The sequence below is a fragment of the Phocoena phocoena genome, chromosome 12, assembly GCF_963924675.1.
Source record: "Phocoena phocoena chromosome 12, mPhoPho1.1, whole genome shotgun sequence".
In the NCBI taxonomy this organism is placed as follows: Eukaryota; Metazoa; Chordata; class Mammalia; order Artiodactyla; family Phocoenidae; genus Phocoena; species Phocoena phocoena.
The window spans coordinates 41,914,717-41,940,868 of record NC_089230.1 but is presented as its reverse complement, the minus strand read 5'-3'; the positions used below and the strand labels follow the sequence as shown (position 1 = coordinate 41,940,868).

Below are 26,152 nucleotides of genomic sequence, written 5' to 3'. Positions count from 1 at the left end.
AAATGGTAATTTAATTATTTCCTGATTAGATAAGCCCCTTTGATACTTCCTCACATCCCAATTCCTCCCCAAAAGAACAAATCCACAGAAAAAAATACTTATGTGCAAGTCGTATGTCACTTGCAAGTTTCTATCATGGCTCCTAAACGAAATGTGAAGAACCTAGCACAGCAGCATGTAACAATGGGTCGTTATTGCTGTGGGACCAACACTGGTCACTGGGTTACACAGTTGTCTCCCATGTCCTGAGCATAGCGGTCTGATATCGTGGTCCGTAATTCATCTATGTCCCTCCGTAACTGGCATACATCTGACAGTTTTTTAGTGAGTGTTTCTGGGCTGTGGTCATTCTCAGTCTCTTCAGCTGAACAGTTCATTGCTGTGGAAATAAAACATGGAGAAAATCTCACATTTTTTGGGAACAAAGTCATTTTAGGATTTTCAACTCATTATCATTGTAAATATAATGCTGTATACTTAATACAAGTCAGGCTCAGGTTTAAATTATGCATCACTCAATAGTAAATGCATCTTATCTACTCGGTCCTTTTAAAATTTTGCTAACTAAAATGCATTAAATTCATACAGTGATAACACACAAATTCAACAGGTTTAATGGATGACAATATTCCAAAAGTAAAAAGGAACAGGCTCTAACAGCTCTCTTCAAACTCAGAAACAAAAATGTGAAAATCACTGTGTGGTGAGGGGCATTATCTTATATTTTTACAGATTGCAAAGTATTAACAATCGAGTGTGTGTGTGTGTGTGTGTGTGTGTGTGTGTGGGTTGGGACCCTATGATTCTAAACAACTGAATCAGGCTGATAGCTAGTTGCCCAATGGCTGAATCACTGAGGGTAAGGCCCTGAGTTAGCTAGCTTTTAATTAATTGGAGGCATAAGAGTCAGATAACTTGTTATTTATAACAAACATTAATTGAACTGTTTTACTGTTCATGAATCATGATCTGGGCACTATGCTGAGTGCTGAGGTCAGCAAAATAATGCATATAGTGGCTTATTCTTAATGATTTACATACAGTTTCACAAACAAGTCAATTCAGTCAGGTACCACAGGTGACCTGCCACTACACAAAGGCTACATTAGCACAAAGAAGAGAAAGAAAAAGGCCTCACTGGAGAGGGGACAGGTTCACTGAATGGGACAAGGAAGCAGAATGAACAAAGGTATACAGAAGCAGAAAACAAAACAGTCTGACAGAAATTGAGAAACATCAAGAAAACCAGCTCTAAAATAGCAGAACACAAATTAAGTGAGGGGAGGTCCAAGAAACAAGGCTGGAGAGGCAGGTGGGAGCCACCTTTATCTCTATTCTCAGGGAGGGTATTAGGAAATCAGAATCACAGGTTAGACAGATGGCTCTGGCAGCAATGTAAAGATGGACTGGGGTGGGGAGGGCACAAGGCTTGGCAGAGAAACCAGTCCAGACGAAGGGCTACGAAAGCTTGAATTAAGGCAACAGTGCAGTGGAGATGTGGCAGCAGGAATAAACGTCACAAGTAGGAAGGGACTCATAGACATGAAGAAGTTCGATTATCAATCAGCTTGGAAAGGGGCCAGGGACTGGACACGGGACACAGATGGGGGAACGAGTAGGGTGGAGGATAAAATCTGGGTTGGGGTGATAGGTGGATAGTGGTTCTACTTATTGAGAGGAGGAGCGGGTTTAGCGTAGGGAGGAAAGAAAAGTAGGTTCTGTTTCAAACATATTGAGTCTGTGATACCTGTGAAACTGCTGGTCCTAATGTACAGGTGAGTACAATCAGGACAAAAGGGACATTCTAGGCAGTGAGAGATGAATGTCTGTATGGGTCAAAGGTGTAGAGAAAACAGCAAAGAAGTGGATATGTACAAGATTACTCAGAGAAAGTAAATAGAAACAAAAAGACCAACAAGAAAAGTTTCCTGGGCGACCGCCAGTATTTAAGTGGTGGAGAATTTCACAGATTGAGGCTGAGCAGTCATAAAAGTAGAAGCAGAGCCCAGAGAATGATGTCATGGAAACCATGGTAGCCCAGATTTAAGAAGGGTGGGGTGAACAGTATCAACAGATAACTGATGACTCCATCAGTTTACCTCCATCAGATGAGATAAAGGTTCAAAACACCTCCATTGTTTTTGAGAAATTAGCTGGCTGGTCAAATTTGCAAATGCCAGCCTATAAGGTAAGGGCTCTGGGGTTAGACTTTGAAGACTGGAAGGGCTGTACACTGTGTGGGGGAGGTGCTGAGACTCCCTTCTGTTCACATTGGGAGCACGCTTTTATCCTGGTACTGAAAAAGTAATAAATGCTACACAGGACCGTGCAGATGTAGAAGGTTACAAAGTAACTGAAGGGGTGACCAGCTCTAAAATGGTGGAGAAAACCAGTCTTTTGTGTGTGAGCTTTTATTTCTTGCTCCAAGAGATCACTGCTAACTAAACACCCCATGTTCACCTGGCAAACCTCTCCTCCTTTAAGATTCAAGCCAAACACCAGCTACTCCATGGAGCCTTCACAGCCCCTCCCAGGTAGATTTAGTTGGTTTTCCCCCTGTGCTCCCACTGCCCTCTGATCACATTTCAATTACAGTACTTACCACAATGCTGTAATATTTTGGTTAATGTGTGAGCAAGGGCTGTATTCAACTTATCTGCATTATCAGCACCTTAGTGCTTGGACCATAGAAGGCATCTGATAAATGTTTACTGAGTGAGTGAATATACTTAAACATTGAAGTGTCTTTCAAAAAGAAACAACCCAATCAAAAAATGGGCAGAAGACCTAAATAGACAATTCTCCAAAGAAGACACACAGATGGCCAACAGGCACATGAAAAGATGCTCAACGTCGCTAACTACCAGAGAAATGTAAGTCAAAACCACAATGAGGTATAACCTCACACCAGTCAGAATGGCCATCATCAAAAAATCTACAAACAATAAATGCTGGAGAGGGTGTGGAGAAAAGGGAACCCTCTTGCACTGTTGGTGGGAATGTAAGTTGGTACAGCCACTATGGAGAACAGTATGGAGGTTCCTTATGAAACCAAAAATAGAGCTGCCATAAAAAGAATGAAATAATGCCGCTTGCGTCAACATGGGTGGACCTAGAGATTATCATACTATGCAAAGTCAGTCAGAACGAGAAAGACAAATACCATATGATATCACTTATATGTGGAATCTAAAATACGACACAAATGAATGTATCTATGAAACAGAAACAGACTCACAGACATAGAAGACAGACCTTTCATTACCAGAGAGGAAAAGGGGAGGCGGATAAACTAGGAGTCTGGGATTAGCAGATACAAACTACTATATATAAAATAAACAATAAGGTCTTCCTGGGAACTATATCCAATGTCTTATAATAAGCTAAAATGAAAAAGAATAAATATTTTATATGTATAACTGTATTGCTTTTCTGTACACCATAAACTAAAACACAACACTGTAAATCAACTTATACTTCAATTTTTTTAAAAAAGTGTTTTTTACATACCCACACTCATATATGTGTTCTCACATTTATGAAGTGGAGGGGAAAATTCTGCCGACATCTCTGAGTACAGTTACATGTTTCATTTAACAAGTGAGATACTTCGATAAGGAGTAATATTTGGTTTCCCAAAATAACTACTATGAGGCAAGACGGCAGAATCTTTTTGATGAAACTGGAAACAAAACTAGTCTCCACTCAGTCACATATTAACCATATTATTAGGCAATTACTCAATACAAACATGTTGGTACATAAACAGTATGGTCTTACTCCACTCATACCTCCTTACTGAAGTCCATTTCCTCCATATTAAAAAGAGACCAACATGTCAATATTATAATAATTTAGAGCCATGTAAGTTGAGTGTTCCAGCAAAATTAGCACAGACGGGAAGAGACACTAGGATATTCTTGTGGCGGTTCTCACCATTATGTGTTCAGGAAGGCAGAACTGAGGCAGAATGGGTGGGTGTCACATTGGAAGGGACAAAGCCAGCAGGTGTGCATCACAAGGGCAACAGATCTATGGGCCATGAAAACTGGCTCATGTGACAGCACTGGCACTTACATTAGACAGTTGCCATAGAACATACGTAAGAAAGCTTACGAGTACTTTCTCTCAAATATTTTACCAGTGGACTGATGGCTGGGTCATTAATTTAATACAACTGCCACATGAAAGCAAAGAGAATCATTACTTTTAGAAAAGTAATCAGGAAATCACACCCAACTACCATTCCAGTCACATATTAACAGACTCAGCATAGGAAACATCTCCTAGCAGGCACATTTATAGGCATTCTTCTGAGTGGCAGTCCATATCAACTACGATCCTGCTCATTTCTATAAACATAATGAGGCAAGTTCTAGCAATGAAGTAGGAACAGGTATTCAGACCCACAGATTGATTCAGAAATATATAAAGCTAAGTAGGACAGGAGATAAAAACAAATAGGGAAAAGGCAGTCAGAAGCTCCCGATGCATGAAGACACATTTCTAATTGTTAAGCGATACAGTAAGAACAAGTCAGTAGCCGCTTACATCTGATTCCCAGTAGTAATGAAAGATTAGGCTCTTTGCCCTGAGCACGCTGGTTAAGAATACTACACAATGCCTTCAAGTCCAACAAACAATAGGACATCTCCTTGAACAGCTGATCAATCACACTCAAATCAAATAGTGGCCTTTTGGAAAGAATGGTCTGCTGCCTGGATTGGTCTGCTTCCTGGCCCTGATCCAATAAAGAGCAGGTCTCTTCTGTTTGTCTTTGGTTCTGCAATGGATAAAGAAAACAAAAATCTGGTTGTTAGAACAGAGGAAAGGTACTCAAAAGCCATAAAGGTTAACAATCCCTCATCCAATTCTATAAAGAAAACAGTGGAATATTACATGCACATTAACCAAATTTAACTGCATACATATAGCAGGAAAAATAAAAAATTTTCACCATTTACTCCTCATCCTGAAAACTGCTAATTAAAGGTAAGTTTAACTAGCTTTCCAGTTGGAACTGTATTTCAGAAAAGCCAAATAGCCTGGGTTGATGAGGAAAATACAAATTTTTACAGACAAATGCCAGCTAATAAATGTAAAGGGAATGATATAATTAGAAAAAATTACTGTTGTTTTAATCATCTAATGATTCAGACAATGATCACTGGTGTAAGCTAAAACCAGCAAGGAAAAGGTTGCTGGCAAACTGCACATCCACACACTTGCCTAAGTATCAACAACCCCATTAACTGCTGACTGCAGAGGCTACAATGTTACAATGGAAAGAATCAGTCTGTCACCACCTTAACCCAGTGAGATGGGTATTTGTGACACTTACAGTGGGATAAACAAACACGTATAATTTGATGATGTGAACAATACCTACAAAGTATTCGTGCCAAAAAATGTTTGCACTGAATCTAATATCTTTAGCTTTAACTCCTAGCTTACAAGAAATACAGGGGGGAGAGAACAAGATAAACCACACCATGAGGAAGCGATCAGACAAATCTAGGTGTGACAAGTTTACAAGTCTGTAAGACAAAATGCCCAGTTTCTTCAGGGAGAAGAAAGAAACTTTAGGTTTATAAGACAAAATGAAACACAACACACGGTCCTTGCTTGAATGCTGGTTTCAACAGCCACTATAAAAAACACTTGGGGAGCAAGAGGGAGGGGATATGGGGACATATGTATATGTATAGCTGATTTACTTTGTTATACAGCGGAAACTAACACACCACTGTAAAGCAATTATACTCCAATAAAGATGTTAAAAAAAAACATTTGGGGAAGAAGGGGGTAATTTTCATAAGACTAGGTATTATCAAACGCCAAGGAAAATTATTATTCTTATCGGGTGTGACAATGGTGAAATGGTTATATAGGAAACTGTCCCTAAGTTTTGGAGATGCATTCCTAAGTATTTAGAGGAAAATGTCATGATGACAACTCAAAAACTAAAATAAGCATTTTTTATATAACATGTCCTTAAATGCAAGCCAAGTATTTCATCTCATAATTAAATGAAGAAAGTGTGACCTGTTCCAGTGATGAAGTGTCTACATTGCACCTTCCCTTAAGGATTTTCAAGGGTAATTTTGTTTATATTCAACTTATGCATCATTTGATGACTTTAGGATCTAATCTCTGTACACTATTTGACTTTGCTATAGTTACGTTTGTGCAATTGTTTCTAAGACATTAGAAAAATAAAAGTTTGTGTTTTAGATTATAATTTTAGTAAGAAACCTAATGGATTTGATTAACTGGCACATCAAAATCAAGTCTTCAATTAAAAAGTGATTTATGAATATGTACAAAATAGGCATTTGCTTTAACTTAAGTAGGTACTGAATCATCCTTGAAAGCTATCTGAATTTCTTTTACTCACATCAAGCAATGTTCTTAATCTCTGAAGGTTTCTTTCTTTCTTTTCCAGCTCTTCCATCATCTTTTGAGTAGTCAATTTTTCTTTAGAAAGCTTCCCTTGCATAGACTAGAATAAAGAGAATTGCAAGCAAAGCATGTTAATGCTTAAAGCAAAATGCAATCAGGTAGGTAACCAGGAATACTGGCTCTGAATACTTTAGATGTTCTGACCTCCCTCACCCCTTGGAAGATGATGCCTTCACTTTTCAATCAACCCATATTACTTCTAGAGTGGATAATTCCAAAGCAGGGGAGGAGGGAGGAAGGAGAAAATATCATCTTTACCAAGACAGTTTTTAATCTGGGTAAAACATGTTAAATCTAATGTTGCTGTTTTAACAACTATATTACAAACAGTTCTTATTTTATTGACTTTTGTTTATATATTGGGAGTGTATTAGCAAATCTATACTTTAAAAAAACCCTTTTTCTTATGATTAATAAGGTACAAGATAATAAGATCGTAAGACTATCCCTGTTTTCTATCATTTGAAACAGCTAAACAACCTCTCTCAGTGTATAGTATTCCAAGCTGTGAATATGATGTTCAATTCAGGGCAAACGTCTATTATGGGACTTAGATAAACTAATCTCTCTTAATTCCATTATAAAATTATTCAGACATGATACTATTGTGAGGTAACCTTGAGTACACCAAAGCAGAGTATAGGCTATTTGAAGACTGCTTGGGTCATTTCAGCTACACACCAAAGAAGGACTTGCCAGAAACCTTGTACTTATCAGTGATTTTTTTTCTATCAACTTTTCCCCTTTTAAACCACAAGATCAATAAACATGACTAAAGAAGAAATTTCATTATTTTTTGCTTCAGGTCTATATTTAGTCTCAACTCTGAAAATACTTCAGAATGCTGATGACCTAAATAGCACACAATCTACTGTGAAGGTTTTTTTTTTTCCCTCACATTATCTCTGGATGGAATAAGAGAGGATAGCTGTCACCACGGGTTGAGATAAGACTCTAAATATAAAACAGTTTTCTCAGTAACAGTATTCAACCTTGTTGCTTTTTAATTTCATTTGTCTGCTAAACTCTGTAAAAATACTATACTTAATTACTCAAAAGTTGGATACAAATGAATCAAGCTCTATAACAAGTACATTTTCTTCCAGGGAAAACTTGTTTTACATTCCACAAAGATCAATTCCACAGTACAAAGTCACATGGGCTATCTGAAAATATATATTTTTGGATATTGAAATTCCTTTGTAACTGAGTCAAAACCCATTTGATTGAATGATATGTTGGGATTTATTTATCTAGCTAAAAACTCATACTTACTGGCATGACAAGATTATTCGGCTAGAATCCAGAATTCATCCTAAATTTTCTTAAGATTTGTGACTGTTTATTTTATTACAATTGTAGAAGAAAGGCACCACAAATAAACTACTCTAAATCTCATATTTTAACAGTGAAAACAGAACCCAAGAGAGGTATTTTCACAATGCTGTAATATAATTCTTTAGAAGATTATAGTGGTTTTTATTTTTATCATATTGAACGTGACTAATAAGTAGCTAATAAATCTGACTAATATGTTACTGTGTAAGACTAAATTTAAATCAGTGAAGAAAAAGGTAATCTCCATCAGAATAAACCAGAAATGTCTGGTAGTACTGCTGTCTGTCATAAGAAGGAAAATTGAATTGGGGAAATACATTAAGCTTAACGTGTTATGTTGGTTAGGTTCAAAGGCACTAATCAAGCAGCCCTTTAATAGCAGAAAGAGTTCACAGACACATTCTAGTAAGACCAAATGCTGTACAACTTATAGGATAATACTAGGTGTGAGTGCTATAGCTGTCTGACAATAACATTTCACCTAAAAGATTAATTACTTCTCTATCCCAAATTGTATGAAAAAGCACATGTTTAAAGTTTAAGAAAAAAGCAAGGTGAGGGGAATCTCTACTAAGCTTAGAATGGGATTACTGAAGTTAAAAACGAAATCATTTTTAAATGTCTACAATTTCTCTTTAAATTTCTTGTTTAATAACGATTTTTTAAAAGTCTCAGTTACTAAGCCACAGGTTGTTGATCACAATCATTCTTGCAGTTGAAAGTGGTTTTAAATTCATTTCTTATTTTGATGTAAATATCCAGAAACGCTAACCATTTTTTGGCGCATATACAACAGCTCCAATGAAGGAAAGCCAAACGTGCCTGACTCAGCGCGTTCTATGTACTCCACAAACCCAGTTTAGGAGGAAGTGTTTTGAAAGCCACTGATGTTAGCAGTTTTACCATAGAAACACAGCAAGCGACCAACCTCACCCCGCCCCACACGCCATACAAGAGTTCCACAAACACATTCCTTCCTACAATCATTCATTTAGCAGAAATTACAGCCAAGCACTATCTGTTCACTGGATGGTACATCAATGAACACAACAGTCAAAACACTTGGTCCTTGTGGAACTTGTACTAGGAGGGAAAAGAGCAAAGAAAATAAACATAATAAATACATAAGTTACGTAGCAGCACACACTGGGACTTGCCTCGTGCTTTCGAGAATAAATAGGGCATGGTGAGGCAGGGGGGTTAAAATCTCAAATGGGGTAGAATAAGGGCTCATGGAAAAAGGTGACAGCTGAGTAAAGTCTTGAAGGAGGTGAGAGACTGTGTCCCATAGGTATCTAGAGAGTATGTTTCAGTCAGTGCAAAGGCTCTGAGGCGGATGGTTTCTTTTCTGTTTGAGAAAAAGCAAGAGAGCCAGGATGACAGAAAAGAGTAAGAGATCAAGTCAGAGAAGGAAGGCGAGGTGGGGAATTGATTGCATAAGCTCTTCTAAGCCAATGTTACAAACTTTGATTTTTAACTCAGGAAAAAATGAGGAACCACTGAAGGGTACTAAGAAGATATGATGTGATCTGATATTTGTTTAATAGCTCACTCAGGTTGCTGAGAAAACACTGTGGACAAGCAAGGGTGGCAGCAGAAAGAAATAATCCAGATAAAGAATGAGGATGCTTGAACTAGGGTGGCACAACAGTGGAGGTTGGGAGAAGGTGCCAGATGCTAGATATATTTTGAAGAAAACAGGATTTGCTCACAAAATGTAAGGCAGAAGAGAAGTCAAGAGTAAGTCTTAAGGTTTCCAGACAGAGCAAATGGAAGGGCAGATCTGTCATTAATAGATATGGGAAATATGGAAGGTGTAGCAGGTTTATTATTTTTTGGCTTAGGGGAGTAAGAAATTCAGTTTTGAACATGTTATGTCTAATACATCAAGTGGTGACATTGAGAAGGCAATTGGATATACAAATTGTAAGATAAGGGGAGCACTTTGACCTGGAGATAAAAATTAGGGAGTAGTGAGCACACACATTATATTTAAAGCCATAAGACTGGGTAAGATCACCAAGAGAAGTATAAATAGAGAATCCTAGGAAAGAAACAAACCCCTGTTTTGAAATATGACACTGTGTGTGTGTGTGTGTGTGTGTGTGTGTGTGTGTGTGTATTTTAGCAGTATAACTGACCTACAAAACTATGTTAATTTGAGGTGCACGACATAGTGATCTGATATTTCTATACAGGACAAAATGATCACCATGATAAGTCTAGTTATCATCTGCCACCATACAAAGTTATTACAATATTATTGACTATATCCCCCCCACTGTACATTTCACTCCTGTGACTCATTTATTTTGTAACTGCAAGTTTGTACCTCTTAATCTTGCTCACTGGAATATGATACAATATTTTTGAAAGTAATTTACACGTCTTCAAAATAAACCTTAACATAAATATCACAAATGAAACTAAACTTATCCCTAGATTATAAACTGGAAAAGTTTCTAATAAGGTAATATGTCCAATTTTTATATACTAGTCTACTAACCTGCCTATACGTTACAATAGGATTTATGCAACAGACCTTAAATTCATTGTGTCTAGTTAAATCAAACAACAAAAACAACCAAAAAAATCTTAAAAAGCAAGTTCCTCTGAATTCTTTTGATTGCCATTTTATTGTACATATTTCAATTATCTAGAAACAAGGTATAAGTCAGTCACTTTAAGTTTGTTGCTGAGAACAGTCGAAAGGCTTCATAGGAACTGTTATGATTTTATTAATACGAGCACACTATTTTTGCAATAGCATATGTAACTACACATAAAAGGTAAGATAATAGTGCTACTATCATAAGAAATAGCAATTAATAAAGAGCATGCATACTTAACAAGATAATGGCATTTAGAAATCATTAATAAGAAGACTATATTCTTTTAATAAAATTTAATATTTTTCTCTCAACACCTTTTTAAAAACTAGTTAAGAAAAGTTCATCTCCTACAGGAGGCCATCCATTCGTTCAAGACTGGGCGAGATAGCTGTTTTATCTAGTACATAGAAACCAACACAGAGAGTCAAGGAAAATGAATATGTTCCAAATTTAAGAATAAGATAAAACCACAGAAAAAGACCTTAATAAAAGAGAAAAGTGGTTTACCTGATAAACACTTCAAAGTAATGGTCATAAAGATGCTCACCAAGGTAAGGAGAACAAAGCAAGAACAAAGTGACAATTTCAACACAGAGAGAAAAAGTATAAGATAGTACCAAATGGGAGTCACAGAGCTGAAGAATATAATAACTGAACTGAAAAATACAATAGGGGGTGTTTAATAGCAGACTAGATGAGGCAGAACAAAGGATCAGTACATCTGAAGACAGGGCAGTGAAACTCAGCCAATGAGAGCAGTAAAAAGAAAAAAAGATTGAAGATAGTCTGAGGGACTTATGGGACAACATTAGGCAGACCAACATTCACATTATAGGGGTTCCAGAAGGAGGACCAAGAAGAGAGAAAGGGACAGAAAACTTAAGTGAAGTAATGGCTGAAAACTTCCATAACCTGGGGAAGGAAACAGACATCCAGATCCAGGAAACTAAGAGTTCCAAAGAAGATGAATCCAAAGAGACCCACTGCAAGGCACATTATAATGAAACTGTCAACAGTTAAAGAGAGAGAATCTTACAAGCAGCAAGAGAAAAACAACTTATTACATGCAAGGGAAAGCCCATGATGCTACCAGCAGATTTTTCAGCAGAAACTTTGCAGGCCAGAAGAACGTGGCACTATATATTCAAAGTGCTGGGGTGGAGGGGAGGGAAAGAACTGCCAACCAATAACATTCCACTTAGAAAGCTGTCCTTCAGAATTGAAGGAGAAATAAAGAGTTTTCCAGACAAGCAACAGCTGAAGGAGTTCATCACCACTAGACTGGCCTCACAAGAAATGTTAAAGGGACTCTTTAAGCTGAAACAAAAGGGTACTAATTAGTAACAGGATAAGTATAAATCTCACTAGTAAAGGTAAATATATTGTAAAATTCAGAATAATCTAATGTTGTAAAGGTGGTAGGTTAATCACTTATAAAGCTACTATGAAGGTTAAAAGGCAAAAGTAGTAGAACTATAACTACAATAATTTGTTAATGGATAGACAAGATAAACTGTGGCATCAAAAATATAAAAGGGGGAGGGTGCTATATCAAACTAAAAAGCTTCTGCACAGCAAAGGAAACCACCAACAAAATGCAAAGGCAACCTACAGAATTGTAGAAAATATTTGCCAATAGTGTATCTGATAAGGGGTTAATATCCAAAATATATAAAGAATTTATACAACTCAAGAGCTGAAAAAAAAATCCAATTTAAAATGGGTAAAAGTTTAAATAGACATTTTTCCAAAGAAGATATTCAAATGGCCAACAGGCACATGAAAAGTTGCTCAACTTCACTAATCATCAGGGAAATGTACATCAAAACCACAATGAGATCACCTCACACCTGTCAGGGTGGTTATTATCAAAAAGAGATAAGTGTTAGCTAGGATGTAGAGAAAAAGGGAACCCTGGTGCACTGTTGGTGGAAATGTAAATTGGTGTAGCCACTATGGAGAACAGCATGGAGGTTCCTCAGGAAACTAAAAACAGAGCTACCATGTGATCTAGCAACTCCAGTTCTGGGAATTTATCCAACGGAAATGAAAACACTAACTTGAAAAGATATGTGCACCCCACTGTTCACTGCAGCATTATCTATAATAGCCAAGACATGGAAGCAACCTCAGTGTCCCTCAATGGACGAATGGATGAGAAAAATGTGATTTTATATAATACACACACACACACACACACACACACACACACACACAATGGAATATTATTCAGCCATAAAAAGAATGAAATCTTGCCACTTGCAACAACATGGATGGAGCTTGAGCACATAATGCTAAGTGAAATAAATTAGACAGAGAAAGACATACTGTATGATTTCACTTATATGTGAAATATTAAAAAAAAAAACAACTCAGAGATAACAGAGAACAGATGTGTGGTTGCCAGAGGGGAGGGAGTGGGAGTGGGGAGGGAATGAGCAAAGGGGGTCAAAAGGTATAAACTTCCAGTTTTAAAATAAGTCCTGGGGATGTAATGTACAGCATGGTGGCTATGGTTAACAATACTGTATTGTACATTTGAGTTGCTGAGAGTAGATCTTAAACGTTCTCATCACAAGAAAAAAAAATTTACTAACTACGTCGTGATGGATGTTAATTATTAGACTTACTGTGGTGATCATTTTGCAACATATAAAAATATCAAATCACTATTTTGTACACCTGAAACTAATGTTATAACAGTTTGAAAGAAAGAAAGTATAGAGTTAATGGTAACAAGATAAGATTTTGGAGTCAGACAAAATTAGGTTTTGGGTGCACAGCTTATGTGTTGTATAATCATGGGTAAGTTATCCAACCTTTCTAGGCTCCAAATTCATCAGAAAGATTTTCCAACCTTGTAAAGTACTGTGAAAATTATGTGGTATATATGTAGACAATACCTTTGGATGCCTGCCTATTCACAAATCCCATGAATCATACATAAGTAGTCATATTTGTACTGGGATTCTATATTCTTGGGTTATAGCTCACCGGGTCAGGCTGAATGAACACTTGACCAAACCTGAGGAAGTGAGACCCAAAGTCTCTGAGTTAGTCTCTGCAGGTGGCGGGAAATGAACTATAGAACTTCAGGGCTGTGGGACAGCCATAGTCTGCCATATGAGCTAAGGAGGAAAGGAAGTCAGTCTGCAGAGAGAGAAAAGAACTGAAACAGAGGGAAATGCGAGCAGCAACAAAGCCTTTTCCTTCCTGAAGCCAGGCTTCATTCCCACCTATGGATTCCACAGATATCTCTGCATTCTTGTAATACAGTATATTCTACTATTTTTGCTTAGGCTAAATTGAATTGGTTCTGTTGCTTACAATCAAAAAGCCTCAATTACTTTTACCTAGTACAAAATATTTATGCAACTAACACTAATTCCTTTCTTCTTATACTAATATTTAAAAGTCCATTTCTTATTTCAAATCACCATGATATACACTTTAAATATCTTACAATTTTATTTGTCAACTATACTTCAATAAAGCTGGGGGAAAAAAAGAGCCCATTCCAGGGACTTCCCTGGCAGACCAGTGGACCAGTGCAGGTTCAATCTCTGGTCGGGGAACTAAGATCCCACATGATGCGCAGTGTGGCCCAAAATTAAAAACAACAACAACAACAAAACAACAAAAAAGAGCCCGTTCCAAATTCAGCATTATGGGTGAATTTTCTTGTGGAAAAAGGTTTTTTTGTCTTTTTTCACTAGTCATCCCCTAGAAGAGTGCCTAGCCCATGGTAGAAACTCAGTTAACAATTATTAAATGACCTGAATTGGTGAATAAACGACAAAATATGAAAAAGTAACTATTTAACACCTAGTTTTGTTTAAGTAAGAATCTGTGCTTACTCATTCAAAACAGTTACTGAGCCTCTTTTATGCACAAGGCACTGTGCTAAGTGCTGAACTGGATAAGGAATGTTCAAAGACCTTAGTGTACCCATTATAAAGCTCTTGAAATAAATGTATCAGAAAAAAAAGGCATTTTATTCATCTCAAGGAGCAAATAATGCCACCACACTGTAGAGTGTAATGTACTAAAAGATTTCACTTTGGAGACAAAATTTCCAAATTGTGCTTCTAGGCAACTGAGCATAAGATGCTTTCCGCAGAAGACGAGTTTCCCAGTGTGCTCCAGTTTAAATATCTTTCATTCCAGGAAAAGACCCTTAAAACAATGCCCTCCCCTAAGGCTTATACAAGGAAGAAATCAGACTAACATCTTTTTTTCTTTTTCTTGGGACTTTTCACTTTGAGACATCCAGGATTAACGCCCAAGGCACAAACTCTGAAGTCAGACAGACATGAATTAGAATCTCAGCTGTCGAGACCTTGGGCACACCTTTTAAATCTCAGCAGCTTCATGTATAAAAATATGCTCTTTCTTACCTTGTAAGATTACTGTTGAGGCTTAGAGATAATAAACATAAACCAGAAAGAACCGCTCCTGTAACAGGTAATATCATCACTAGCATCATCACTGACACCTCTGCATTTGGCAACAGAGGTTCCATTTCTCACTTTGGCCTAAGTGTAGACAAATATTAAACTCCTTTTCCTCATTCTTCCATACTGATAAAAGAGAATTTTCAAAATATTTGTAAAACGGAGGAATATGCAAGCACCATAAAAATTGCAATTTTTTAGGTTTCTGTTTAATAATAATTGAAGATAGTGTACACCTCAAATTCCTTTCTTAACTATCACCTTGTTACCTGATATCATTTTAAAAATAATCTCCCTGAGGGCTCTGCTTTCGGCATGATGGCATGAGGAGCTCTTCAGACCTGCTCCCCAAGGAAACTGGTGAAAAACCATAAAATAACACATTTAAAGCTTCTGGAAATGGTTCATACAAGCAAATGAAGAAATATATTCAAGAAAAGCTACTAAAACTCAGAAGAGCTGAAGTCTGTGGTATTTGAAACAAAATCCACTTGATTCCTACCCTCTCACAGCTAAGCAAGATGGAAACTCCAGACTGGAACAGCCAAGAACAGAGGGCGCCCCCTCCCCCAGCTCCTAGTTGGACCGCTGTCTTCCTAGGAAGGGCAGGGCGTCAGCACTTCTCATCTGTAGCTGAAGCTAAGTTCCAGGCAAGTGCAGCCAAAAGGTGGGGGCTCCGTTCTTCAGAGCCCAGGCCGCCTCAAGGGAGGAAGGCTTTACCTGGGGTGTAGCCACGAGAATACTGGGGCCCTGACTGCCCTTGCGTTGGCTTCTGGGGCAGGAGTATCCACTGAAAGAGGCAAGCCGAGAGACCTAGAGCTGCTGCGCACCCTCCCTCCACTAGCACTCAGCTAGAGTCACTCAGAATCTTGACATTGTTCCCACCCACAATGATTAGGCTCAGAGATTTTGCCTGGGGAGAAATAGGCCACAGAACAGAGACCGCTGAAGGTCTCCCTAAAGGAACTGAATTCTTTTGCAACAGAGTATGAAGTTCAATCCTAAGGGCACTCTCAAAACAGCGGGAGATTGTGGCAAAGGCAGTTGGGAGGACAGCGTTAGATTCCCTGGAGCAACAGGCTCTACTGTAGGCTGGCTAGCTTGCAAGAGAGAAACAGTAAAAGAGACAGCTGGGAAGGACACTCCTGAACAGTAAAAATCTCAAACATTAACCCAGGAAGCTAGTCCTTCAAAGGAACCAGAATGGACCAGTCTATGAAGCAATTTATGCCACAGGGCATTGCTGAAAACAGCAGAGTGTTGGCAGTTAACGGAGCTCAACAACTGGTGTGGTCAGAGAAAGAGTCACAAAAGACCACAGATTACATTTATATAAAATGTCTAAGAGCAGGCAAATCTATAAATGCAGGAAGTAGATTAGTGATTGCTGATGCTGAGGAGGGCATGGGGTTTAAGAGAGTGACAGCTAAAGGTGTTACTTTTGGAGGTGACAAAAATGTTCTAAAATTGACTGTGGTCTTGGTTCCATACATCTGTGAGCATACTAAAAATTACTGAATTGTATATTTTTGGCCACTTGGCTTGCAGGATCTTAGCTCCCCGACCAGGGATCAAACCTGAGCCCCCTGCGTTGGAAGCGTGAAGTCTTAACCACTGGACCACCAGGGAAGTCCCTCTGAATTGTATACTTTATATGGGTGAACTATAGGGGGTGTGTGAACTATATAACAATAAAACCGTTATTAAAAAATCTGCACAGTATTAAAAAAGCACCACTTGCCTGGGTTCCTTTTCTTCCAGGTCATGATTTTCTCAGGCTTATAAAGCAAGAGCTACCAAAAGAGTTTAAACGTGCCATTACACACCTAAGCTTAGTGTCTCAGAATTAAATCCTGTTTTTTAAACTTAAATCTCAGTCTTTCCAGTCAAGTCCCACGAGCAAGCTGAGGATTGTACAATACTTCCTAAAGGCTCTAGGACTAGGACTACTACTGGGCTATAAGGAAGAACTGCCTAGAGAACTTATTAATAATACATTATTTCAAGCTTCACTCCAGAGATACTGACTCATCAGAGTCACAATGGGGCCCAGATATCTGTATTTTAGAAAGTATCCCAAGTACTTTGAATATCCATATAGGTTTGGTGACCACTCATAGCACAGGCTCAAGAATACTCTTTCATGATTCAAGTGAGCTGACTCCCTTCCTGCAACTTCCCACCTCAGACACAAAGAACTGACTTTTCAAAAGTTAAATCCACCTTTTACATATCTTATTCTAAGATTTTAATTAACAACTATACTGTGCACACAAAAGGCCTATACACTAAAGATTTTTTCTCTTTGTAAGTACAAAGACTAGAGAGAAAGCTTATTTTTTAAAAATCTACTTTTCCTTTGATAGAATACATATTTTTGGCTGTTAGGATTTTCAAAAATTAGTATTGATTTCTGATGAGAAATTTTCAGTTTTTCATGCATTATATAAAGCATTTACACATAGGTAAAATTTTTAAAAATTAAAAAACTTTGGGAAGAAAGAACTTCATGTCAGGACACATTACAAAACTAGGATAACATAAAAAATGGAGATAAAATCACACAATAATAATGAAAAACATTAAATCAATATGTATTTAGGTTAAAGAAAAGTTATATTCTGCCTGTATGACACTGTATTGGATTATGATCCATTTTCTCACCATATCTACTGAAAAAACCTGTTTGATGAAAGCTTTAATAAGAGAGATTGCTAAAAATTGGAATAAAATCTTCTGAGGCTGTGGAAACATCTTCTCTTGAAGCGTTATAAATAGGACATACTGTCACAGTTTTGAGATTGGTGGTCCCAACCATGCCATTAAAAGTGAACAGTCTTAAAGACTTTTAAAAGTGTCATTCTTACTTTGTAATATTATAATCATTCATTGATAGCTGTCAATTCAGAAAGGCCATTTAAACGCGTAAGTTCTTTTAATGAGAAAACTTTTTAACATGTTAGAGAAAACAAGTAAACATAACAAACTTTTTTACTTTGTATCTCCTCTGCCAAAAGATTACAATGATAACATAAAGATAGCAGCTCACTGGAAACAAGGTTATATGGGTGAAATGTCCTTTTGAGGGATAAATAGGAAGGAAGGTAATAATGCCCAGTGAAGAACTCATTCGCATTCTGACTGTAGCCATGTTTATGGAAATGATGGGAAACATTCTACTGCAAAATGTCTTTTTATAGTATGTATATTGACAGAAGAAAAACCTGTAAGAGGAGAAGTCAGTTTAGCTACACTGGTTTCGTGGATATAAGGAAATGCAATATTTCTAAAGGATCAGTTAACTAATCAAGGTATTCATGCCAGTTAACAATATCATCTTGACGGCTGAACAAAATAGTAGATAAATCTGTGTTTTTATAACACTGAACTCAATTTCAAAATCAGCATATACTGTTACATGAAGTAAAACTTTTTCTATATTCAACAACAAATACAATATAACTAGTAGAAGACTGATTTCTCCCCAAACCTCCAAAGTTGTGAATCAATAAACTTGCCACTGACCTAAACCAGGTAAGTATTTATTTGAGTTCTGGTGCAAGGTAGTAAACTACATGTATTTTATTTTCTTTTTTTAAATTTATTTATTTTATTTATTTAGTTTTGGCTGCATTGGGTCTTTGTTGCTGCACGCGGACTTTCTCTAGTTGCAGCGACCGGGGGCTACTCTTTGTTGTGGTGTACGGCCTTCTCACTGCAGTGGCTTCTCTTGTTGCGAAGCACGGGCTCTAGGTGCGCAGGCTTCAGTAGTTATGGCTTGCGGGCTTTAGCGCACAGGCTCAGTAGCTGTGGTGCACGGGCTTAGTTGCTCTGCGGCATGTGGATCTTCCTGGACCAGGGCTCGAACCTGTGTCCCCTGCATTGGCAGGTGGATTCTTAACCACTGAGCCACCAGGGAAGTTCAATAGTTGTATTTTAAATATAGCATTTTCACTCTATAACAATGCCTTATTTTTACTGCCTATAAACTGGACATAGTAAACATGGCAAGGGATTTTATTTTTTGTGTCATAAAATTTAAGCTATGAGAATAACCTGCATCTACCCAAGGCAATGCAGTACTCCAAATCAGCCAAACGAACTTCTAACAAATTTGATCTTCTCAACAGTGTGCAGGGACATAAAGAAGCAGTGAAACATGAAACTCGAATAATACTAAGTTGGCTTTGTCTACTAAACATCCAAAAATGGAACAACTTCCCAGCACTATGGAGGAACAAAACACGCAAACTACAATGGCAATGACATTTTACAATAAGTTTAATACTACACTAATAGCTAAAATGCATAATTCATGTTAAAATTGGTTGGGAAGTTCTCTGTTGTTCTTAATTATAAAGTATTTTGTGTTATTTTGGCTATGCCAAGGAATTTGAAGTAATATAAAACAGAGTTATAGCATGTTGGAAGGACATCACCATCTACATAGGACTAAGGTTGGCCATTCTTGATGTAAGCAAAAGGAAAAGCTAGGAGCTTTAAATAATCAGTAATTGACAGGAATTGCTCTATTATGTGGTTCAACTTGACGACATGCCCATTGACTATAGCATAAAGCAACAAGAATACTTCTTCAACCCAGAGTGTTCTCTTTAGGATTCTGCAGTTTCCAATGCTAGGTAAATGATTAGTATTCATTTTTTCAGAAGAGGCAATATTCTGAAAATTTCAGGTTTTTACAGATTACGCACTTTTTATATCCATCACAAACCACCAAATAACAAATGAAACAAAAAACCTAGCCTTCTCAACTGTGAGGGCCCCAAAATAACAAGTTTAAACAAGTAATGTTAAGCAAAAAATTTTCTCATTATCTGAGGCATATTTGTTTCCATCTGTAATTTTCAAGATATTTTCAAATAATATCTTGGTAAATACATGGAGTTTAGTTGGCCAGTTATCAACATTTGCTGTCTCTCTCTGTGAGGAAACTATATCCTAGACCTATAAACCTAGATGGTTACAATGGCTAAGAACAAAAAACAAAACAAAACAAAACAAGATAGGCTTTGCTTCCAAAGGTAGACAATAGAATTAATGAGTATACTGTCTGGGCCCAAATATTTGGAAATAAATGTACCTCATTAATTTGACTTCCATTCTGTAATTAATTTGAAGAAATAAAAGAATGTTAACTCAAGCATTTTAAGAACAAAGAATGGAATGGCACAGAATTATATATTCTTCTACATATTCATTTATATATAGTCATCTCTAAATGTGACTAAAGACTTGGTTAATGTGTAAGAGTAAATTGCATTACGATGCTTCCACAAATGGGGAAAATGCACATTTCAATTAATACAAATATACACTAAACATCTATAATGTGAGAGAGAGTATGCAATAAATCCTACAAATAAACAAATTAAAAACAATAAATCCTACATGTTTTATCCACCAAAATTTCAATGCCAAAGGACAAAGTTGACTGTCCTTAATTTGTATCGCGATAACTTTTATTAGATTTACCTCCTGGATATTGTTACCAAATGAAAGAGAAATTCCTTTCATTGTGGTCTATGATAAGAAGTCAGATAATAATGGCTGAGGGAATCTAACCATCTCATAATTCGAATGGCTTGCAGAACAACTGAAGGAATACACACTAAAGAGTATAACCTCTGTGAATCAATCCAATAAGCCCACACACTTGTTGAACTGGACTAGTGTTTGACTAAACTGATAGATCACTTAATATGGCCAAAAGACAAAGCAGATTGTCCATAAATTCTGACACTCAAACCATTACGTTTTTCTTTTTTACTTCCAGTTTTGAGAATACTCAAATGAGGAGATATAAAAATAATTTATTCAGCAAAATTTGTCCAATGGTTTTCTATCACACAAAGAATAAAATACAAAGACATATACCTCTATGTGATCTGGCCCCAGGCTACTGTCTACCATCAGTCACCTCTCACTATACCTTACAATCACTGTACTCCAGACTAGCAGCCTACCTGCTTGTCTTAGAGCACACCAGGCACATTCAGGGCACTGGCTGCTCTCTTTGCCTAGAATGTTCTTCCCCTGCTTATCTTCATTCAGAACTATGTTCAAATATTACTTCTTCAGGGAAAACTTCATGACCACTGCATATAATGCAGCACGATCTGTCATTGCCCTCTATCCTCCTTTTTTTTTTTTTTTTTAAAATAATAGTACATATCCGTACTTGACATTATGTTTCCATTTTCTCCATCTCACCCCACTAGAATGGCCAGGGACTTGCTTTGTTCACTGATGAATCTCCAGTGCTAAGAACAGTGCCTGGCATATATGCAGGGGCTCGGTAAATATCTGGCAAATCAATAAAAGAATGAAAATCCACTTAATCTACAAATTTTGGTTTATATTTTGGGTCAGATACCCTAAGCTCTAGTGTCATACTTTGATAATACAGAAAAATAATATATAGAATTATTAGGAGGGAGAGTGCTCTTGCCGAGTTACGATGGACTAAAAACAGTTAATTGTCTTTAATTTTAGATCACTGATGACCTTAACCAAATGTGTTCTCAGTAGTAGAGATAGACTGCACCCAATTGAAAAGAGGAGAGGTAAGGAATAGAGAAGAATAATTTTCACAGTTTTTGAAGAACTGATTTACCAAGTATCATTTTCATTCTAAAGAACTGAAAGATTAATATTAAAGAATTTGCAATGTCACCTCAAGTGTTATTAATATGTTCATACAAAAACATATATGCTTTGATATTTTTTAGATATGCAATTACTAAGAGTAAATCAGCATACAGCTAAATTAAAATAAGCACGAAGTATTCCTTACCTGAATTTCTAAAATCATTCTGTCAATCTCATCTTGTTGGCTGTCTATTATCTACAACATAGGAAATATATCAGTCTGAATCAAATTTTTTTTCCATTGCTTTTTTGGAAGTACCAAATTTCAAGAAAACAAAAGCACAGGGAATTATGAATTTATTTTTTTTAAATCAAAGTGTGTGGGGTTTTTTTTTTAACAAAAGTATTCATACAAAGTATCCTTTAAACAGCCGTATGATTTGGATCACACATAGGTAAAACTGCAAATGTCTTACTCTAGCTCTTGATAAAACTTTAATCTTTACAATTTATAAAAATAAGTTTGAGACAGATTTTGAATAATTTAGGACGGAAAAAGATATACTTTTGTTTTTGCTAAGAAATAATATAACTTTAGTTTGGCTTTTATTTAAATTTAAATTAAAGTTACTTAAACTGCTATTTTCTTTCCTAATAAAAACATTCAAACTAAAAATTCCATAAGCTCTTAAATATTAGCAAAAATATAAATCAAATAAACTAGATAAATTATATATCTATGCACGTATCCATATAGTATAGATTTCACTATCAAATTTCATTATTAAAGACATATACTGACCTTACTAGCATTCTCATTTTGTTTTCTCAGGTTATCATTTTCATTCTGAAGCTGTTTTGCATCTAGCATGGGAAGGCGAATTCCATCTTCAAGGCATCTTTCTACTTTTTGCTGCAAACTGTTTTAGAAAGACATAATTATAGGAAGAGAATAAGCTCTCTGTGCTGATTTTGGTAGATGAATGAAGTCTCTTCTTAGCGTCTATAATATTTTTTAAGCAAGCAATAATCAAGACCTACAGACAACAGATGACTAAGTTTGAGTACCTATATTTCATACAAATAAGAAATATAATGCAGGCAGATTATCTTTTCAGAAATAGCAAATACGAGACCAGAGTCAAGAGTTGCTTAGTATGTGACAACATTAGGCCCTGGTGAAGTCCTTCATGACGCTAATCTGAGCTCTGCAATCTAAGCCGTGTTCTTTCCCTCTCCCCCAAAGGAGAGTTCCTTGATTAAGATGATTATGGTAGGGAGCCTAAGAATACGGATACACGTCTTTTGTCCTGCATTTTGAGTTCAGCAAAAGTTTGTTTGTAAAGATAATTGTTGACTAAATCAGCAGAATTAAACTTCTCCTTCATTAATATGAGGAACAATCTAGTTCCTTTTTACAGTAATCTGCATTTCTATCAATAACCTTTCTTGTTTCCTTCAGCATTTTTACTACCTCCTTTTTGAACTTGGGATCTAGTAGATGAGAGGTCAGTTTCATTCTTTATTCTTTCAGGGAATTCTCTTGATCTTTTCATTGGGAGTGGTTCCTCTGCTTCTTCATTTTACTTATATTTCTCTGACTGTATGAGTTTAGAAGAAACAGTTACCTAGTGGTCTTGAAGGGCTGTTTTTGTGGGAGCATCCCTGTATAGCCTGCATGCGTCTAACATTTTTGATGCGAGGGCTGTTATTAGTATGGATGCTCTGCCACGTCTTTCCTCAGTGTGTGCTGCCCTAATGGGTGTGATTGGTGTTGTGGTGACCAGAGTTTGCACTGGATGCTGAGTGGGGCCTTCTCTTTGAAAAGCAACAATCCAATATATTTATTCCTTGACCTAACAGTTTCTTATGCTATGCTTGGCACAGAGTTGCATTTTAGAAGAGGAAACAACAAAAGGAAGCCCCTCTGGTATATTAAGAATAAAAGACAGGGAGCAGGGTGGATGTTAGCTTTGAGAAAGGAAGAACAGTATTGTTTGGGTTAAAAGAAACTATGCTATTAAAAACAATGACCAAAACCAAAACATAACAGCGAAGACACCTAGGAATAGTTCTACTTTAGCCTGTAATCATACTCAAGAGTTGCAGCCTACTAAAAGAAACAGACTTGTCATAATGTGGATTTTGATATTTTCATTATTTTTCTTCTTTCAAGTATCATGGCTATCGTGTTTTCTCTCTCCCCACCCACCGCCCAAAAAGAAAAACTGCCATATCTAGTCTGTAGACAAAGAATTGACAGTCTTAAATAGTACAATAAGGGCTTCAGATGTGTTCATAAATAATGGCACCAGAGAAGTTTCTACGTATTATGAATGTACTGTACTGATTTGTAATATATTGTTACTTGTCATAAAAGTATTTGCTCTTTCAGTCTAAAAGTAAAAAAATACATTATTTCTATCTCAGAATAAGTTTTTGTCTCAATTCAGTGTGAAGACACTACTTCTATGTATTTATAACATTACAAGAAAAATAAGTTACATGAAAACCATTAAGGCTCTCATATTAAAAAGAAAACAAAAGAGCCAGTGATGTGGAGGGAAAAATATACTCTGTCATGTAAAAATATCAAGTATTCTTTCATGTATATATTCTCATTTTGTTTATGTTATGAAGCATGCTCACTTAGAAAAGTAATAAATCTCTTTAACGGCAAAGGTACCAACTATTACAATACTAGGAATCCCCTCCACATATTTTACTTAGATTTTCATTTCTAAATGGAAAAGTTTTCTTATCTCATTTTTAAATCCCAAAAGTTCTACGTATTCACAAAGCAGGAAACTTGTAATATTATATAAAAACAGATCAATGTAATGATATAATTTATAGTCACATAATACATCTTAAGTTCTTCTGGAACTTAAGGCATACTACATCATATAGCTGAGGAAACTGAAATAACACTCCTACGCCCAAGTCAACTGACACTACAGCCATACAAGTACTGAAGAATTTTAGAAGGCCTTCTTCAGTCCCTTATATCTATTAGAAATCAAGAGAAAGTTCCTGGGATGATGTCATATCAGAGAGTATCAAGGTAAAGTTTAGCATATGGAAAATGGATTCTCAAATACACTATACTAAATCTTTCCAAATCACAAATACTAGGCTCAATGCTCTCCAAAAACCTAATAAAAGAGAAGGTATAAAATGATATTAAATATGTAAAAGCACACAATGGAACAAAACAAATTATTTTCAGGTGTTCCTAGTTCTACTCATAAAACACAGCTTGAGTTTATGATTGTAATGCCCTATAAAACAGAACAAACGCATTACCTCTTTTCATTTTGTCATAAGATTAAAGAAAAAGATATGTGGTTGAGTTAATGGAGGTCAGGAAGCTGTTTTGAGACTAGAGAATAGGATATAAGATGTGGAATAATAAAAAGAAATTAAAGACCAAGAAAGCAGAAAACAGGAGAAAAATAAAGGTAGAGTCAAAGGTATATGGACTTTTTTTGGAGCTGAGATTAGAAACACAGAAGACTGAATTGTCCCAGAAATGAGAGGTTTTCTGCACTGAAATCTAGGGAAAAAAAGTAGACCAGGCATATTTAAGACTTCGAAAATAGCAGTAAAGCAATATTAACATGGAATTATCAGGAGGATTTTGACTAAAAACGTGAATTACATTGAGTTATATATAATTGATAGAAGCATAAAGAGTGTCTTTATTAAATTTAGTTTTTTGCTGCTTTGTTGTCTTCTTCTTCAGGATAGTGTTATCTACTTATAGTTGATAATTTATTAAGGTTTCTTAAGTTCTACAAAACAGTGCACATGTAGATGCATATATAGCATAGTTTTCTAGGTTTTTCATGAATCCAACATTAATTTTCCAGCTTAAATACATTAACAAAATATACTAACAAATAATATTCACTGCAGTTCTAACTGTATTAAATTCGAAGAGACCTGTGAGGCAAGAGATATGTGAGTAAACCCGGAAGGTGCATGGCAAACGGCCACATCTGTTACTCTGCAGTCAGGTGAAATGGGAGCCAATTACCTCACTTTGACATGTCCCATTAAGGAGTGCAGTCCGGCTGCCCCTCTTTTTGTTACTTAGAATTTTTACTTATTCTTTGACAAAGCCATTAGATAAAGGGTTTGTGTTAATGCTTCCAGTTTTCAACTGATGTTTTTTTTTTTAGAAAACTATTCTCATCTAAAACCTACTCTTATCTAAAACCAAGATGTCAGTATGTTGCATCGCATTGTTAAATCACAACTGAGACAACCTGTTTCGATGACATAATACTTCTGGTTCTCAATAATACATCTTTAAGAGAAATAATAGAGTACTAATTATAAATTAACATATTTTAAGTGAAATGCTTTATGACAAATAAGGAATAACTTAAAAATAACATAAAAGAATAACTGAAGGTTTTCTTACCTCTGAACTGTAGTTACCAACTCCTTTTCTTTCTTTTTCTGGCATATTAGCTGTGCCTCATTTTCTTGACACTGTTTTTTGAACTCTTCAAGCCTTTTTTCCATTTCCATCAAAGTCTCTTGCAAATTCTTGTTTTTTTCTTCTAGAACTTGCAGCTAAAGAGAAATTTTTTAAAGTTCATGACACAAAGAATATTAAATATGTTCCTACTAGAAACTGATACTGGGTTCTCAAGAATTAATAGACTT

The 26,152-nt window shown here is 36.3% G+C and overlaps 1 protein-coding gene across 2 annotated transcripts in view; it reads right to left on the bottom strand.

The window, feature by feature from the left end:
* Positions 1 to 215: 215 nt before the first annotated feature.
* CEP85L (centrosomal protein 85 like) overlaps positions 216 to 26,152 on the bottom strand; it is a 153,035-nt gene continuing 127,098 nt past the window's right edge. For both annotated transcript variants that reach the window (XM_065889039.1, XM_065889040.1), the window contains exons 8-13: positions 25,905 to 26,059; positions 22,278 to 22,395; positions 21,681 to 21,731; positions 6,398 to 6,502; positions 4,552 to 4,783; positions 216 to 379 (exon numbers count right to left, since the gene is read on the bottom strand). In XM_065889039.1, the coding sequence (XP_065745111.1) occupies positions 216 to 379; positions 4,552 to 4,783; positions 6,398 to 6,502; positions 21,681 to 21,731; positions 22,278 to 22,395; positions 25,905 to 26,059 (825 nt within the window). The remainder of the gene's footprint in view (positions 380 to 4,551; positions 4,784 to 6,397; positions 6,503 to 21,680; positions 21,732 to 22,277; positions 22,396 to 25,904; positions 26,060 to 26,152) is intronic.